At 42.3% G+C, this 11,939-nt stretch overlaps 1 protein-coding gene across 1 annotated transcript; it reads left to right on the top strand.

Moving 5' to 3' along the window:
* Positions 1-4,862: 4,862 nt before the first annotated feature.
* Positions 4,863-11,387, top strand: LOC123979941 (Fc receptor-like protein 5). Its single transcript, XM_046064050.1, has 6 exons — positions 4,863-4,900; positions 7,289-7,398; positions 8,921-9,184; positions 10,249-10,494; positions 10,611-10,790; positions 10,905-11,387. The coding sequence occupies exons 1-6, from the start codon at positions 4,863-4,865 to the stop codon at positions 11,015-11,017; spliced, it is 951 nt and encodes a 316-aa protein (XP_045920006.1). The 3' UTR covers positions 11,018-11,387.
* The last annotated feature ends 552 nt before the right edge of the window (positions 11,388-11,939 follow it).

Genomic DNA, 11,939 nt, shown 5'->3' on the forward strand with positions numbered 1-11,939 from the left:
TGTTCACAGTGGAACATTTATTTTCTATAGACGCACTCTGCAGCCTGTTCATCCCACTAATGATCAGTTATAAATATCCAACCAGCTTCCTCTGTAGCTTCGCTGGAATTAACCAGAAAAGAGACAAAACTCTGACGATCAAACAAAAATGTCTGACAGTAAATAAAAAGAGCTGTGGACACTGCAGCAGGTGCAACACGCTTCATTAAGCTACATTTAATAAGCTGCTACTTAAACAGCAGAATAAAGCATCAATAAGGCAGCACAGAGATCTAGAGACAATATAAACTCCACAGCAGCTGCAGCAGATACAAATACTGAGGTACAAGTAAAATATCAGATATTTTAAAAACAATCAGACTATAAAAGTACTTTGTTACAGTAAGGAGAGTAAATGTAGCTGGTTGCTTGCAGCCTCAGCACTGATGTATCACAGGGAGCTTCATGAACAGATTAACCAGCTGAGTTGTTGTTTTAGCTTGATATAGTAGGTGAGTTCGAGATGACGGCGGCTGAGTTTCAGTGATTTGATAGTGTAACGTGAGCAGCAGGGGCGGGATATAAAAACGGCGTCGTCAACAAATTCGCAAATTCTACCTGCATCAGCTACTGTGAGCTGATGTACAAATATTGATAGTGGTGGATATTTTGATGGACTTTTTTTAATGTTATGTATAAATCAGTCACTGCTGCCGGCTTCTTTTCTAACTGTGTAATCTGTGATTACAGTGAATAAAGTGAAAGTATTTTTACAGTAAGCTGCCAACTTTTGTGTCTCCATTCATTTCTAAAAGTGGATATTTACAAAATGATCGATACAGGTAAACATGTTGTGTTCATTTTTACAGATGTTACAGTTTGATAGTCCAGCAGGGTTCTGGTGTCGGTCCATCAGGAGGTCTGAGCTGTCATGGAAGCAGTAAAATCCTGCATCTGTGGGGGGTCACTAATTCATTTACCAACAACCATTATTTCTAATCATATATGTATTTTCACTGAAATTATTATTGACATTAATAAGATAAACAGGCTAAAATGAACTATGCTGTGCACCACATGAACGTCATTACAACATGATTAATAATAATTAATGAGACCATGAAGGGCGGGTTTGTGTCTCTCCTTGAGCAGTAGTCTTTGTTGGTTTATTTCAGGCTTTTGAAACTTAAACTTTGTTGCAGTATTTCACACATCTGGGGCAAGTAGTGTGCTGCTGTGTGACCACGTAATGAGCAATGAAGTCTCTCTGTAGTGTTATTTATTTATTTACTAATCTCAGCCAGTAACGTTCGTTATACTACAGACCCCCACGAGGCTCAAGTTATAGTCCAGTTCCCACAGGTGTCAGTTTTTCCTGTTAAATTCAGCTGATAGCAGTAAAATGCCAAAGTATATATTACAACTCTTCAAAGAGAAGTTATGAATGAGAAGTGTGTGTGTGTGTGTGTGTGTGTTTTTAAGAAGAGTGAAAAGAGGCAAAGTTAAACTCTAAATCAACGACAATGTGTTTTTCTGTGAATGGATGTGGCTGCTGTCTGGACGGATCAACGTCAGAATAAAAAAAATAAATAAAACATTACTAGTTGAATGATTGAAGCGATTTACAGTCGGCTTTGTAGAATAGACTCAAATCAATATGCTATATTTAAGGAAATATCCTGCTAGTTTCATGTTACAATGTTGACTAAATAATTAAATGTAAATAAACAACAAAATCCCTTCGCCTGTAAGTGTCTGCATGATTAAAATGTATCATTTTTGAATGTGTTTCCTGTCAAATCGCAGGATTTTATTTTGTATTTGTTGTATATTTCCCGTCCTGAGAGTGGAGGTCTGCAGTTGGACCCTCTTGGCTTAAACAGTCTCCAGTTATAGCTAATAGGATAAAACCCATGTGCCTGTAGGATCAGACCCTTTAAGACGGAGAGCTGGTCCAGGACCTCCTGGACAGGGTAACTCAGGATCTAACAAAACACATATCTGAATCAAGAACAAGCTGATGGTTATTATTATTAAAAATGTGCCCTTAATAACAAACTGAAAGACTAATGTGCTAAAAGGTTTGATGTTTTTAACTCTTTGACAACAATAAATATTTGCATTTGTTCCATTTGGAAAGTTGTGTTATTGTTTTGGTCCATTTAGTGCAGATGAAACAATAAAACCTGATAAAAAGAAAAAAGTGAAAGTGAACCTGATGGCTCTAAATGTCTGTCTGAGCCTCTGCTTGTGATCAGAGAACAACATGGTTGGACTTTTAGAGGGAGGAGTTTGGTATAAAGCAGCTGTGAGCTCATTTTAACTCATGTCTCATGATCAGGACATGAGTTCAGTTCTTCCTCTTCTTACTGTTGGTGGGTAGAAACATGAGACCAGTCTGCTGCTCTTTTATTCATTTGTATCTGAAGACAGTGTTGCAGAGCAGGGCCGATTTTAGCACCCCTGAAAATGATATTATTTTTTCCTCTAACGTTTGATTTTGCAAACTTTTATAGAAGTTAGAGAAGAGACAACCAGTTAGCCTGCAGTTTCATGTAGCTTTACCTACATTACTGGTTTAATGTCCCTAAATGCTGAAGTTTGTTTTACTTAATGATCCTCGACTGCACAGGCCGACCGGTCAGCTGCAGCCCAACGCTGACTGTGTGTCTGTCAGTCTGGGCCAAACTAATACTTTCAATATGGAGGGGGGAAACGAGCATTTCCTGTCTGAAGTTGGGTACACTATGGGAGCTGGGAGTGCTCCTCAAAATCGGGGGACATTAGTGCCTGAGGTAGATAGGATGCTGTTGTGGGGTGTGAATGGCAGTGACAGCAAAAGGCGGTCAATATCCTCATCACTGTGTGTGGAAGTGCCAGGTCTGCTTGGAGCACCTGAACACCTTTTCTAGAGCTTCTTTGATGAAGAGCTGTGGAATTTGAAACCAAAGAACAAGGAGTTGTGCTTTAGTCAGAGCAACATTGCTTCTTCCTGTCTCATAAGGAATGTTTAAAACATGCTGTAATGTTGAATCTTACTTTGTTTCAACAGTTGTTCATGTCGTAACCCCTTATTAGTTTTGTAGTGAAACAACTTTACAACTGACCTTTGACCCTGACCCCCAAAAGTTGACCTTTTTTATGTTTTCTTACTGTTTTATAGAAAAATAGTGTGTGTGGGCTAACCAGGTTTAAGTTACATAGTGCCACACTAGCAAAAATCAATAAATGTCTAAGAAGTCTCTAAATGAAACCCATTTGATTGTTTATTGGTAAAATCATCTGTGGGATTTTGTAACCATAAACTTAATGTTGTGTTCTCGTGACACTTTGTGCACTAATGATACTTTACAGTGGCAAAACCTGGCCTGCTGAAACTGCCCAAACCCATTTTACAATTGCAGGCTATAAAATACCTTTTGTTAACAGAGATATTTGCGTTTGTATTCAAGTTACAGCAGAAATTTGAAATGGAATTAACGACATTTTAATGACTCTTGGTTTCATCTGCTTTAGAAGCAGGACGCTGTTCAAAAGTCAACAAATAACTGAACTGAAGTCTGATATTTTAACACATCCTCACTCCCAACTCATCACATGTGGACGCTTGGTCAAGACACCATGGCGTCACTTTTTAACGCCCTGGGAACCCTTTAGCTGTGTTTTTGAAAATGTAGGGCTCTGCGCTCAAATCAAGAATAAATACACAACGTCCTGTTAGACTTTTTGAAAATAAAACTAGAAGTTTATTTATTATTCATTCAGTCTGTAGCAACATCACCTTTACTGTCTGTACTTCTGTCTGGATATTGTGTCGAGGCAGATGGCCGCCCGCCCTGAGCCGTGGTTCTGCTCGAGGTTTCTGCCTCTTAAAGGGAAGTTTTTCTTTGCCTCTGTCGCCTAGTGCTGCTCTTGGTGGGAATTGTTGGGTTTCTGTAAATAACAGAAACAGTGTTCAATTGTTCCATTTTCCACTCAAAATAATCACTGCTTCTGGCACCATCTTGGCTTCACTCCTAACACAACCAACAGAGCTGCTGTAGGGCGCCGCCCTCTGTGGGAAAGTGTTTTAAATTACAGCCATTAATTATGTAAATAACATGTGGTATTTAAATATAAATCATTATGGCTCTTGGAGAAATTCTGCAGTAGCTTCCTGTTTGTTCTGTCAGCAGTCAGTGCAGCAGCTGAGCCAATCACTGACTGAACAATGACAGTCTACTATGATCCTCGTAAGGGGAGCTCTGCTGTTATTGTTATGCTGAGTCGTGGCTTACAACTATTTCAAACACTGTGTTTGATTATATTCAGGGGGGGGGGCATTAAATCACAGCAAGGGTGACGCTGTGATTGGATCACTAGCTGCTGACGCATCTCAGTGGCTTACACTCTCACTGGATCTTGTTACAGTTCTTACTACAGGCCTGTAGTAAGTCCAAAAAACATGATTACATAATTAACAAACTGTTCTGATGGGTGGGGTGGAGGCAGGTTGGAGGACCCAAACGCAGGACTCAAGGCAGAGGAGGAACAGCTGAATGGAGTTTAATACAAACTAAAGGCGAGCACACTTACAAGCAGAGTGGCTGATCAATAGAGTCCAAAAACAGGTTATCCAAACAGAAATCCAAAGGTACAGGGTGACAAAACAAGCAAGGCTGGTTACAGGAAGGCAGAGAGTATACACACGACAGACTGAGGGGTAACATGAACAATGACCTGACAAAGACTGAACAGAAAGACCACACATATATACCAGGGATAACGAGCAGGGCGGGAGCAACACAGGTGACAGACATGAGGCTAACGAGGGAGGCAGAGAGACAGCAAGCAGGCTGAAGACAGAACTGAACTGAGCAGATTGGAGGGCGACCAGACGGGCGATGGCGAGGGTAGAGACCCTCTGGAGGCCTGGCAGGAGGTCTGCAAAAAGACTGGAGACCAAGACCCGAGTCTGATGGCTGAAGTGCAAGAAAAGAGAGCAGCAACAGGTCAACTGGATTGGAGGCTGGCGATAGCTGCTGCAGTCCAGTGACGGGGCAGAAGGTCACTGCAACTCAGCAGAGTCGGGTTTTGTTGGAGTGCCGTAGTGACAGAAAGCTGCTGTAGCTGAACAGAGTCAGAAAGCTGCTTTGGCTCAGGAGCAGGGAGAATCTGCAGCTCTTGGGTTGGGGAGTGCTGCAATGCTGGCTGAGCTGCCGACCGGGCGCAGGAAAAACGGGAAACAGGAAAACTGGGGGAACCTTTGAGGTACTGGACAACATGGTCTCAGGGGTGCTTTTCAACTGAATCTCTGGAGAGCAGCGGCGAGGATGAGCAGCAGGGCAGCGGAGGCTCTCCGGTGAAGAGAGGCTGAATGGTTCAGTGGCGTCAGGAGCCATGGCGACCAGGTCTCTTCTTGTGGCCTCCACGGGAACCCAGTGAAAGTATCCAGGTGAATCCCCTCAAAAGGCGAATGCTGGATGTGAAGGTGGCGAGCGGCCAAGGTGCATGCTGGTTGTTCAGAATGTAGACAGACAGGCAGGCAGGGAAGCAGACAGGTAGCAGGCAGCTGAGGTACTAGCTTTCTTAAACTTAACCAAGGAGCTTTGGTGTCTGAACCTAAACACAATGTGGTGAATCATGTAGTGGCCTGACCTGTAGTGTAAAAGCCCTGAAAAGGGGAGCAGCTGAATGAAAGACGCACGGACACAAACTTTCCTCAGATCATGAGTCTTTTACTCCCATTCACGTTAGCGCAGGGCTAAACCGGAAGTTAGCCTGCTCGGCTGGCAAAAGTCAACACAGTGGACGCTGTAGCGCTACCGCCAACTAGACTTTGTAATTGCAGAACGACAGAGACACCGACGCACAAATATAAACGCATGGCGATGCGCGTAGCTATGCCGTAGGCTACACACGCAGACCCGACGCAGGAGTATAAATCAAGCTTTACTGTTGCTGGTATTAGAATTTATAGAAATAGAAATTAGACAATTACTAAATATGAACACATTAACTGTCACTCTACTGCTCACTCAAATGCTTGTTATGACTTACTGGTAAAACACATTATTTCCATCAGTTTAACTGTGCACCCACAGATAGACCTGCTGGAAGGATCTTGCTCAGACCGAACTCTGAAGACTCAGTTTTAAGTGGAAACAGTTTCCTACTGTGCTCGCTGTTAGACCAGACACTCAGATAGAAATGTAACTTTCTTATATTTCCATGAATTTAACAGACTTATCTTTATTATCATTTCTGCAGGTAGAGGATTTCATTTTAATCTGACCAATCTTTCACACAAAAGTTCACACTGAGGCTACATTATATTTAGTGAGTTTACAGAGATCAGCTCTTCATACAAAGAACATTTTCAAAATAAAACAGCAACAATGCTCGACTTGCTGTTCTCTCCGTGTAGACCATCGTGTTCCTGTATCGGGACAGCTGAGCGCTCGTCCTGGTCTGATCTGAGGTCATTATCATTGTTACCACATCGACACTTTCCACAGGCTAAAAGTTAATACTAGTTTAACTTAATTAAAGGACAGGACTGTCTGCCCAGCCTGCTGTTGTGTCTGTGTCCTCTTGCAGTCCAAAGACATTCAGCCTGTATGACTGATCATGAAACCCATTTCCTGCTAACTGCATGACAGAAAACCACAGCAATGATACAGACAGAAGAAGGAGGTGGGTTTTAGTAGGTGTGAGTGGTAAACGTTAAGTGTTGATCTCAGATGACCAAGCTTTAAAATGGAGGGATCATCTTTACTGTGGCTGCTGGGTAAGTAACATTTTACTTACTGTCTGAATGTTTGTCTCCACATTGTCTGAAAGATTAGACATTTCTGGTGAGGCGGTGATGGAGCAGTGGATGATACGCATGCCTTTGGTGTGAGAGACCCGGGTTAAATTCCCCACTTTGTCCACCAATGTGTCCCTGAGCAAGACACTTAACCGCTAGTTGTTCCATTTATAGCAATTGTAAGTTGCTTTGGATAAAAGTGTCAGCTAAAATGAATAAATGTAATGTTTTGGAGAGCAGCAGCGAGTTACAGAGTGAATAACATGAAAACATCATATACATATTAGCTAAGACAAGAGAGCAGAGCCTTTTTAGTGTTTGTTTAACCCTTTGCTGCCTGCATGCACACATTGAGCAGATAAATGGGCTCACTTTTCTGCACAGCTCCTCTGCTTTTACTCACTGCTGCTCTGTTTGTGGAAATTGATCCAAAAAGCACTGAATGTGTTAAATGAATATAATTTGTTGTTGACAAATCTATTGTCAACATGTGGCTGTTTTTCTGTTCACTACAAGCAGGTTGTTCTGTATAAAGTCCAGATGTCTTGTTTCATGTAAAACCTCAAACCAACCTGAGTGTGATTTCTCTTTAGTTCTGACCTCACTGCTGAGCTGCACAACAAACCAAGGTGAGAAAACTTCTTCTGTCACAGCTGAAAAGTTATTCACTCCCTGATAGAACAGTTAGTGTTTGTGGAGGGAAACAGCCACTTTACAAATGCAATAAAACACTGAATGCAGTTTTGATGCCACATGGAGCCAGATCTTGCTGCTTTTTACTTTTATTTAGCCTCTCTTTTGCAGGAAGGCCCTGATCACATTCACTATGGCCACTGGGGCAGTTGAGGTTAAGGGCTTTGCTCAAGGGCACCTCGGTGTTAGTAAATGAGGGAGAGCAAGCTATGCTTGTTCACTTTTCCAAACCCAGATTTATCCTACACCGGCCCAGGATTTGAACCAGCGACCTGCCGGTAACATGCCCATTTCTCTAACCCAGGGGTTCTTAACCCTTCTGGCAGTCCGACCCCTTTCTGAAATTGAACCCCCCGCGCGGATCACACAGAACGCGTTTGTTGCCTTTTTAAATTGTATTCTATTGTCAGTGAGCTGTCAGCTGCTACTCATAATTCACGAGTAGCAGCTGAATTACGTCACAAAACAATGTCAGCGCCTCTGGAAGCACACATTGTAAATGGTAAACTAAAAAGTAACAACAAGTATATTTGTATGTATTTCAATTAAAATAATACATACGGTCATATAGTAAAACCTGTTCTGCATGTACATTGATGTAGAAATATGTTTTGCACATTAGGTAGCTGGCTACAGACAAGAATCTCATAAAGTCATCTTTTCTGCATAAAAGTTATTGTTAAAAATGCTAAAACATTAGGAAGTGTAACCTACAACACTGACTGACTTGAGGGTTACCAACTGATGTAGCTAGAGGGTACACAGAACTAGTAACGTATGAGCTATTTATGTCAGTTGTTTGCATAAAAACGACCCCTGGACCAACTGGTAGGCTACTACCAGCGGTGTCTCCCCTTTGTGAGGGTCTCATGTGCCCACACAGATCTCCCTTTCCATGTCTCCTGCGTGTTTGTAGGCCTACACCTCACACACTCAAAACAAAGCCAGAGCAGGTGCTCTCCGTTTGTCTGTTTTTTAAAGCAGATATTTTTAACAACTAAAGACACAGACCTGTGAGTTGTGATCAAGTTTCTTACTTAACAGCAAACCAAAAGATGAGCCTACAGATCGCTGGCGCTATAATCTTTGATTAGACTGACAGGACAGCTGATTGGGTCGTTGCCTAGCAACATGATAAAAACCGCAGCGCTTTGCTCTTTTCCAAATTCAACCAAAAAAGGCGCTGCTGCTGTGCGCCTCACGCTTTCTGTCTGATCGGGGCCTGATTCTTCTTTGTCATTTTTTACCCCCAGGTTAAGAGCCACTGCTCTAACCTTTAGGCCACCTCTGCCCGTACTCTCAGCTCATAGTTTATCCAGAATATCAGAATACACAGCGCCTGAAACACAGAGATCAGTTCAGCGGTGAAGATGTGACAGTGAGAAAATAGGAATATGAGGACTGTGGAGAAAAAAAATTAAAGTATCTCTAACCACATCTTTCTGCTTCTTCCTCCAGCCTCTCTGACTGTGAGTCCCAGCAGCTCTCAGCTGTTTCAAGGACAGTTTGTCTCTCTGAGCTGTGAGGAGGACGACAGCTCTGCTGGATGGACGCTGAGGAGGAACACTACCAGAGAAACCAGGACTCCATGTGGATCTGACTGGGGAAAATCCACTGGTTCTTCCTGTAACATGAGCTACATCACCATATGGGACAGGGGAGTTTACTGGTGTGAGTCCAGAGAGGGAGCAACCAGTAACACCATCAACATCACTGTCACTGGTAAGATCAGACTGGTTTAATGGGTCTGACCAACACTGTGTGGGGGACTGAGAAAAGCGAGAGATGAGCCTTAACCCACCATACGTAAATAATTCTCATGTTTTCTTAATTAGGCATATAAAAAGAAATCTATACAAATGTTCATGAAATATTTACTTGTTATGTGTTTATGAGTCGAGAACAGGACAGAGTGACAGGAGGCTCAGAAAACACATTGCTGAGTTTGATGGCAGGAAAGGCAACAGTTTCAGTCCACACCTCCTCCTCCTTCACCACAACGTCCCCCTTATGTGTGAAGGTCTTGGTATTGCTGGTTTGTTCAAATGTTTGTGTAATGGATATTAACAATATCAGTTCTTGAATGCAACTGTCTTTCTGAAATGCTGAGTGTAAAACGATTTTCTGTTCAGTGCACACAGTGTGTGTTTGCAGGCTGGAAAACAAAACACAACCATAACGTTCATTACCTTTAATGTTCTATTCATGTATAGCACTTATTTGTCACTTTGTGGAGAGCAAAGTTAAGTTAAACTAGAGGTGAGTTGTGCTGTGTTCATGTGACAAACCGCAAGTTCACACACTCACGCATCAACTTCGCCAGCTTGACAAAACGTGCACCATTTAGAAAACACTGCAACGTTAGAAAGCACCACCAAATAGAAACGCTACAAGATGTGATGTGAGATTGTTCGAGATGTTATTTTTGCTCCTGTTTTGTTGAGCTTTTGGGACCACAGTATCACACACACCTTTTAATGGATCTGAGAAAAACAATCCAGATTTACTGAGACACCACCCACATTATGACCTGTGAAATTGGACAAAAGCTCAGCTTTGATAGACACTAATCATTAGATTACATAACTTGCAGGAATATACATAAATATATCTTTAATTCAGCACTTGCACAACTTAACTACCCTCATAGTCCGTAACAGCAACAATACAATGTACAAAAGATCTGTCTTACCGAGTAAAAAATGCAACACAGTCCAGACTGTGGAGTTAGTGTTGATGAAGCTGTGTGTAAATGATGAAATGCTGTAGTTTGTCTCTGTGTTGAGGTGGACCAGTGATCCTGCAGAGTCCTGTCCTCCCTGTGATGGAGGGACATGATGTCACTCTGCACTGTAAAACAGAGACCCCTCCCTCCAACCTCCCAGCTGGTTTCTATAAAGATGGCTCCCTCATCAGGACTGAGCCTACAGGTCACATGACCATCCACCATGTTAACAAGTCTGATGAAGGCCTCTACAAGTGTAACATCAGCGGTCGTGGAGAGTCTCCATCCAGCTGGATCTCTGTCACAGGTGAGGAGCTCAAAGATAATTCTCAAACTTTCCTTGTTTTGTTTTCTACATTGAGTTCAGCAGGTTTCAGGACAGCAGAGATGATTCATAATGTGGTTACCATTTATTTCATCCAGAGATTCATCTGACCAGGTGGATTCTCTCTACAACCTTCACCCCTCCCACATCTGCAGCCACACCCCCTGTCTCAGACCCCCTCCAGCTTGTGTTCAGTTTGATCCACCACCTGGTGGTGTGCTGTCCATACTGCATCTCCACTGTCCTCATGGTGTCTTTATACCGAAACAGGGCCACAGGTAATTCACTGACCTTACAAACAATCAGTATCTCAATCAGTGGTATTGATTATTGACAGTTGTCTCTAACAGATAAATGATCTACATTTTCTTTCTAACCTGTTCTGACTGCAGGAAATGACCTGCCCGTCTCCATGGTGATGACCCTACCCACCCAGTCTGAGGAGGGATTGGATGACAACTGTGATGATTTCATCACTGCTGTCACCACAGAGCATCACTTCTGAGCTGATCCAGTGTTTTCTTTTTCTTAATGAAGCTAAAATGTTTGATTCATCTTCAAATAAACCTCAGATTTCCTTCAGAGATCACAAACAGCAGAGGACCCAGAACACTTCCCTGTGGAACTCCTCATGTTCTAGTTTGACTTGTAGATGATGTTAAACTCAGGATCTCAGATGACAATTTAAACTCTTCTAATCTTATTCTGTAAGCAGCTGTGTGAGAGCAGTTTTTAGGACAAACTCTGTCAGGTTTAGTGAAGCCACTCAGAGAAAGATGGACTCGGATGAACTTTATGATACAGGCCCCTGGAAAAATGCATTGTACAAAGATGTTGACATGTTTTTGTTCCAAATAAATGCTGATAATTGTTCAGTTTCTGGTTCGAGTTGTGTTATCATTTATGTTTGGTTCAGATGTTTTAGAACACGCCTGCTGGTTGCTGCACCGTGTGCTCGACCACTTCACCTCACTCAACAGGGACAACATGTATCGGTCATACAGAATGAGCACTTTTACTTTTGATACTCAAGTAGATTCACTATGGAATACTTTTATACCTTTTACTTGAGTAGAATTTGAGGACTTTAATTGTGGATATGGTATTTCTCCTCTTTTAAGTAAAAGAAAATCCTTCTATCAGGATTTGTGGTGTGGAAGGGTGGTGGACCCAAGTGCAGGACACTGAGCAAGGCAGGTGCAGTTCAAAAAGGTTTAATTCAGGCAATCAAAAGGAAAGCACACTTCTGGCAGAGTGGCTGATAAACAGAGTCCAAAATAAAACAAGGTATTCCAACACAAATCCAAAACCCACAGAAACAGGGAAACACAACAAGCAAGGCAGGCTAAACAATACAATGAGACAGAGCATATACATGCTACAATGACCGGACAAAGACTGAGGGAAACAAGCAAGGATATACACTC

This window comes from Micropterus dolomieu, linkage group LG12 (assembly GCF_021292245.1).
Source record: "Micropterus dolomieu isolate WLL.071019.BEF.003 ecotype Adirondacks linkage group LG12, ASM2129224v1, whole genome shotgun sequence".
NCBI lineage: Eukaryota > Metazoa > Chordata > Actinopteri > Centrarchiformes > Centrarchidae > Micropterus > Micropterus dolomieu.

Excerpts from the sequence above, each read along its gene's own strand:
- LOC123979941 (XM_046064050.1), top strand. The coding sequence starts at position 4,863 with ATGGCGAGGGTAGAGACCCTCTGGAGGCCTGGCAGGAG. Across the intron at positions 9,185-10,248 it reads CATCAACATCACTGTCACTG|GTGGACCAGTGATCCTGCAG; the intron begins GTAAGATCAGAC and ends CTCTGTGTTGAG. Across the intron at positions 10,791-10,904 it reads ATACCGAAACAGGGCCACAG|GAAATGACCTGCCCGTCTCC; the intron begins GTAATTCACTGA and ends TTCTGACTGCAG.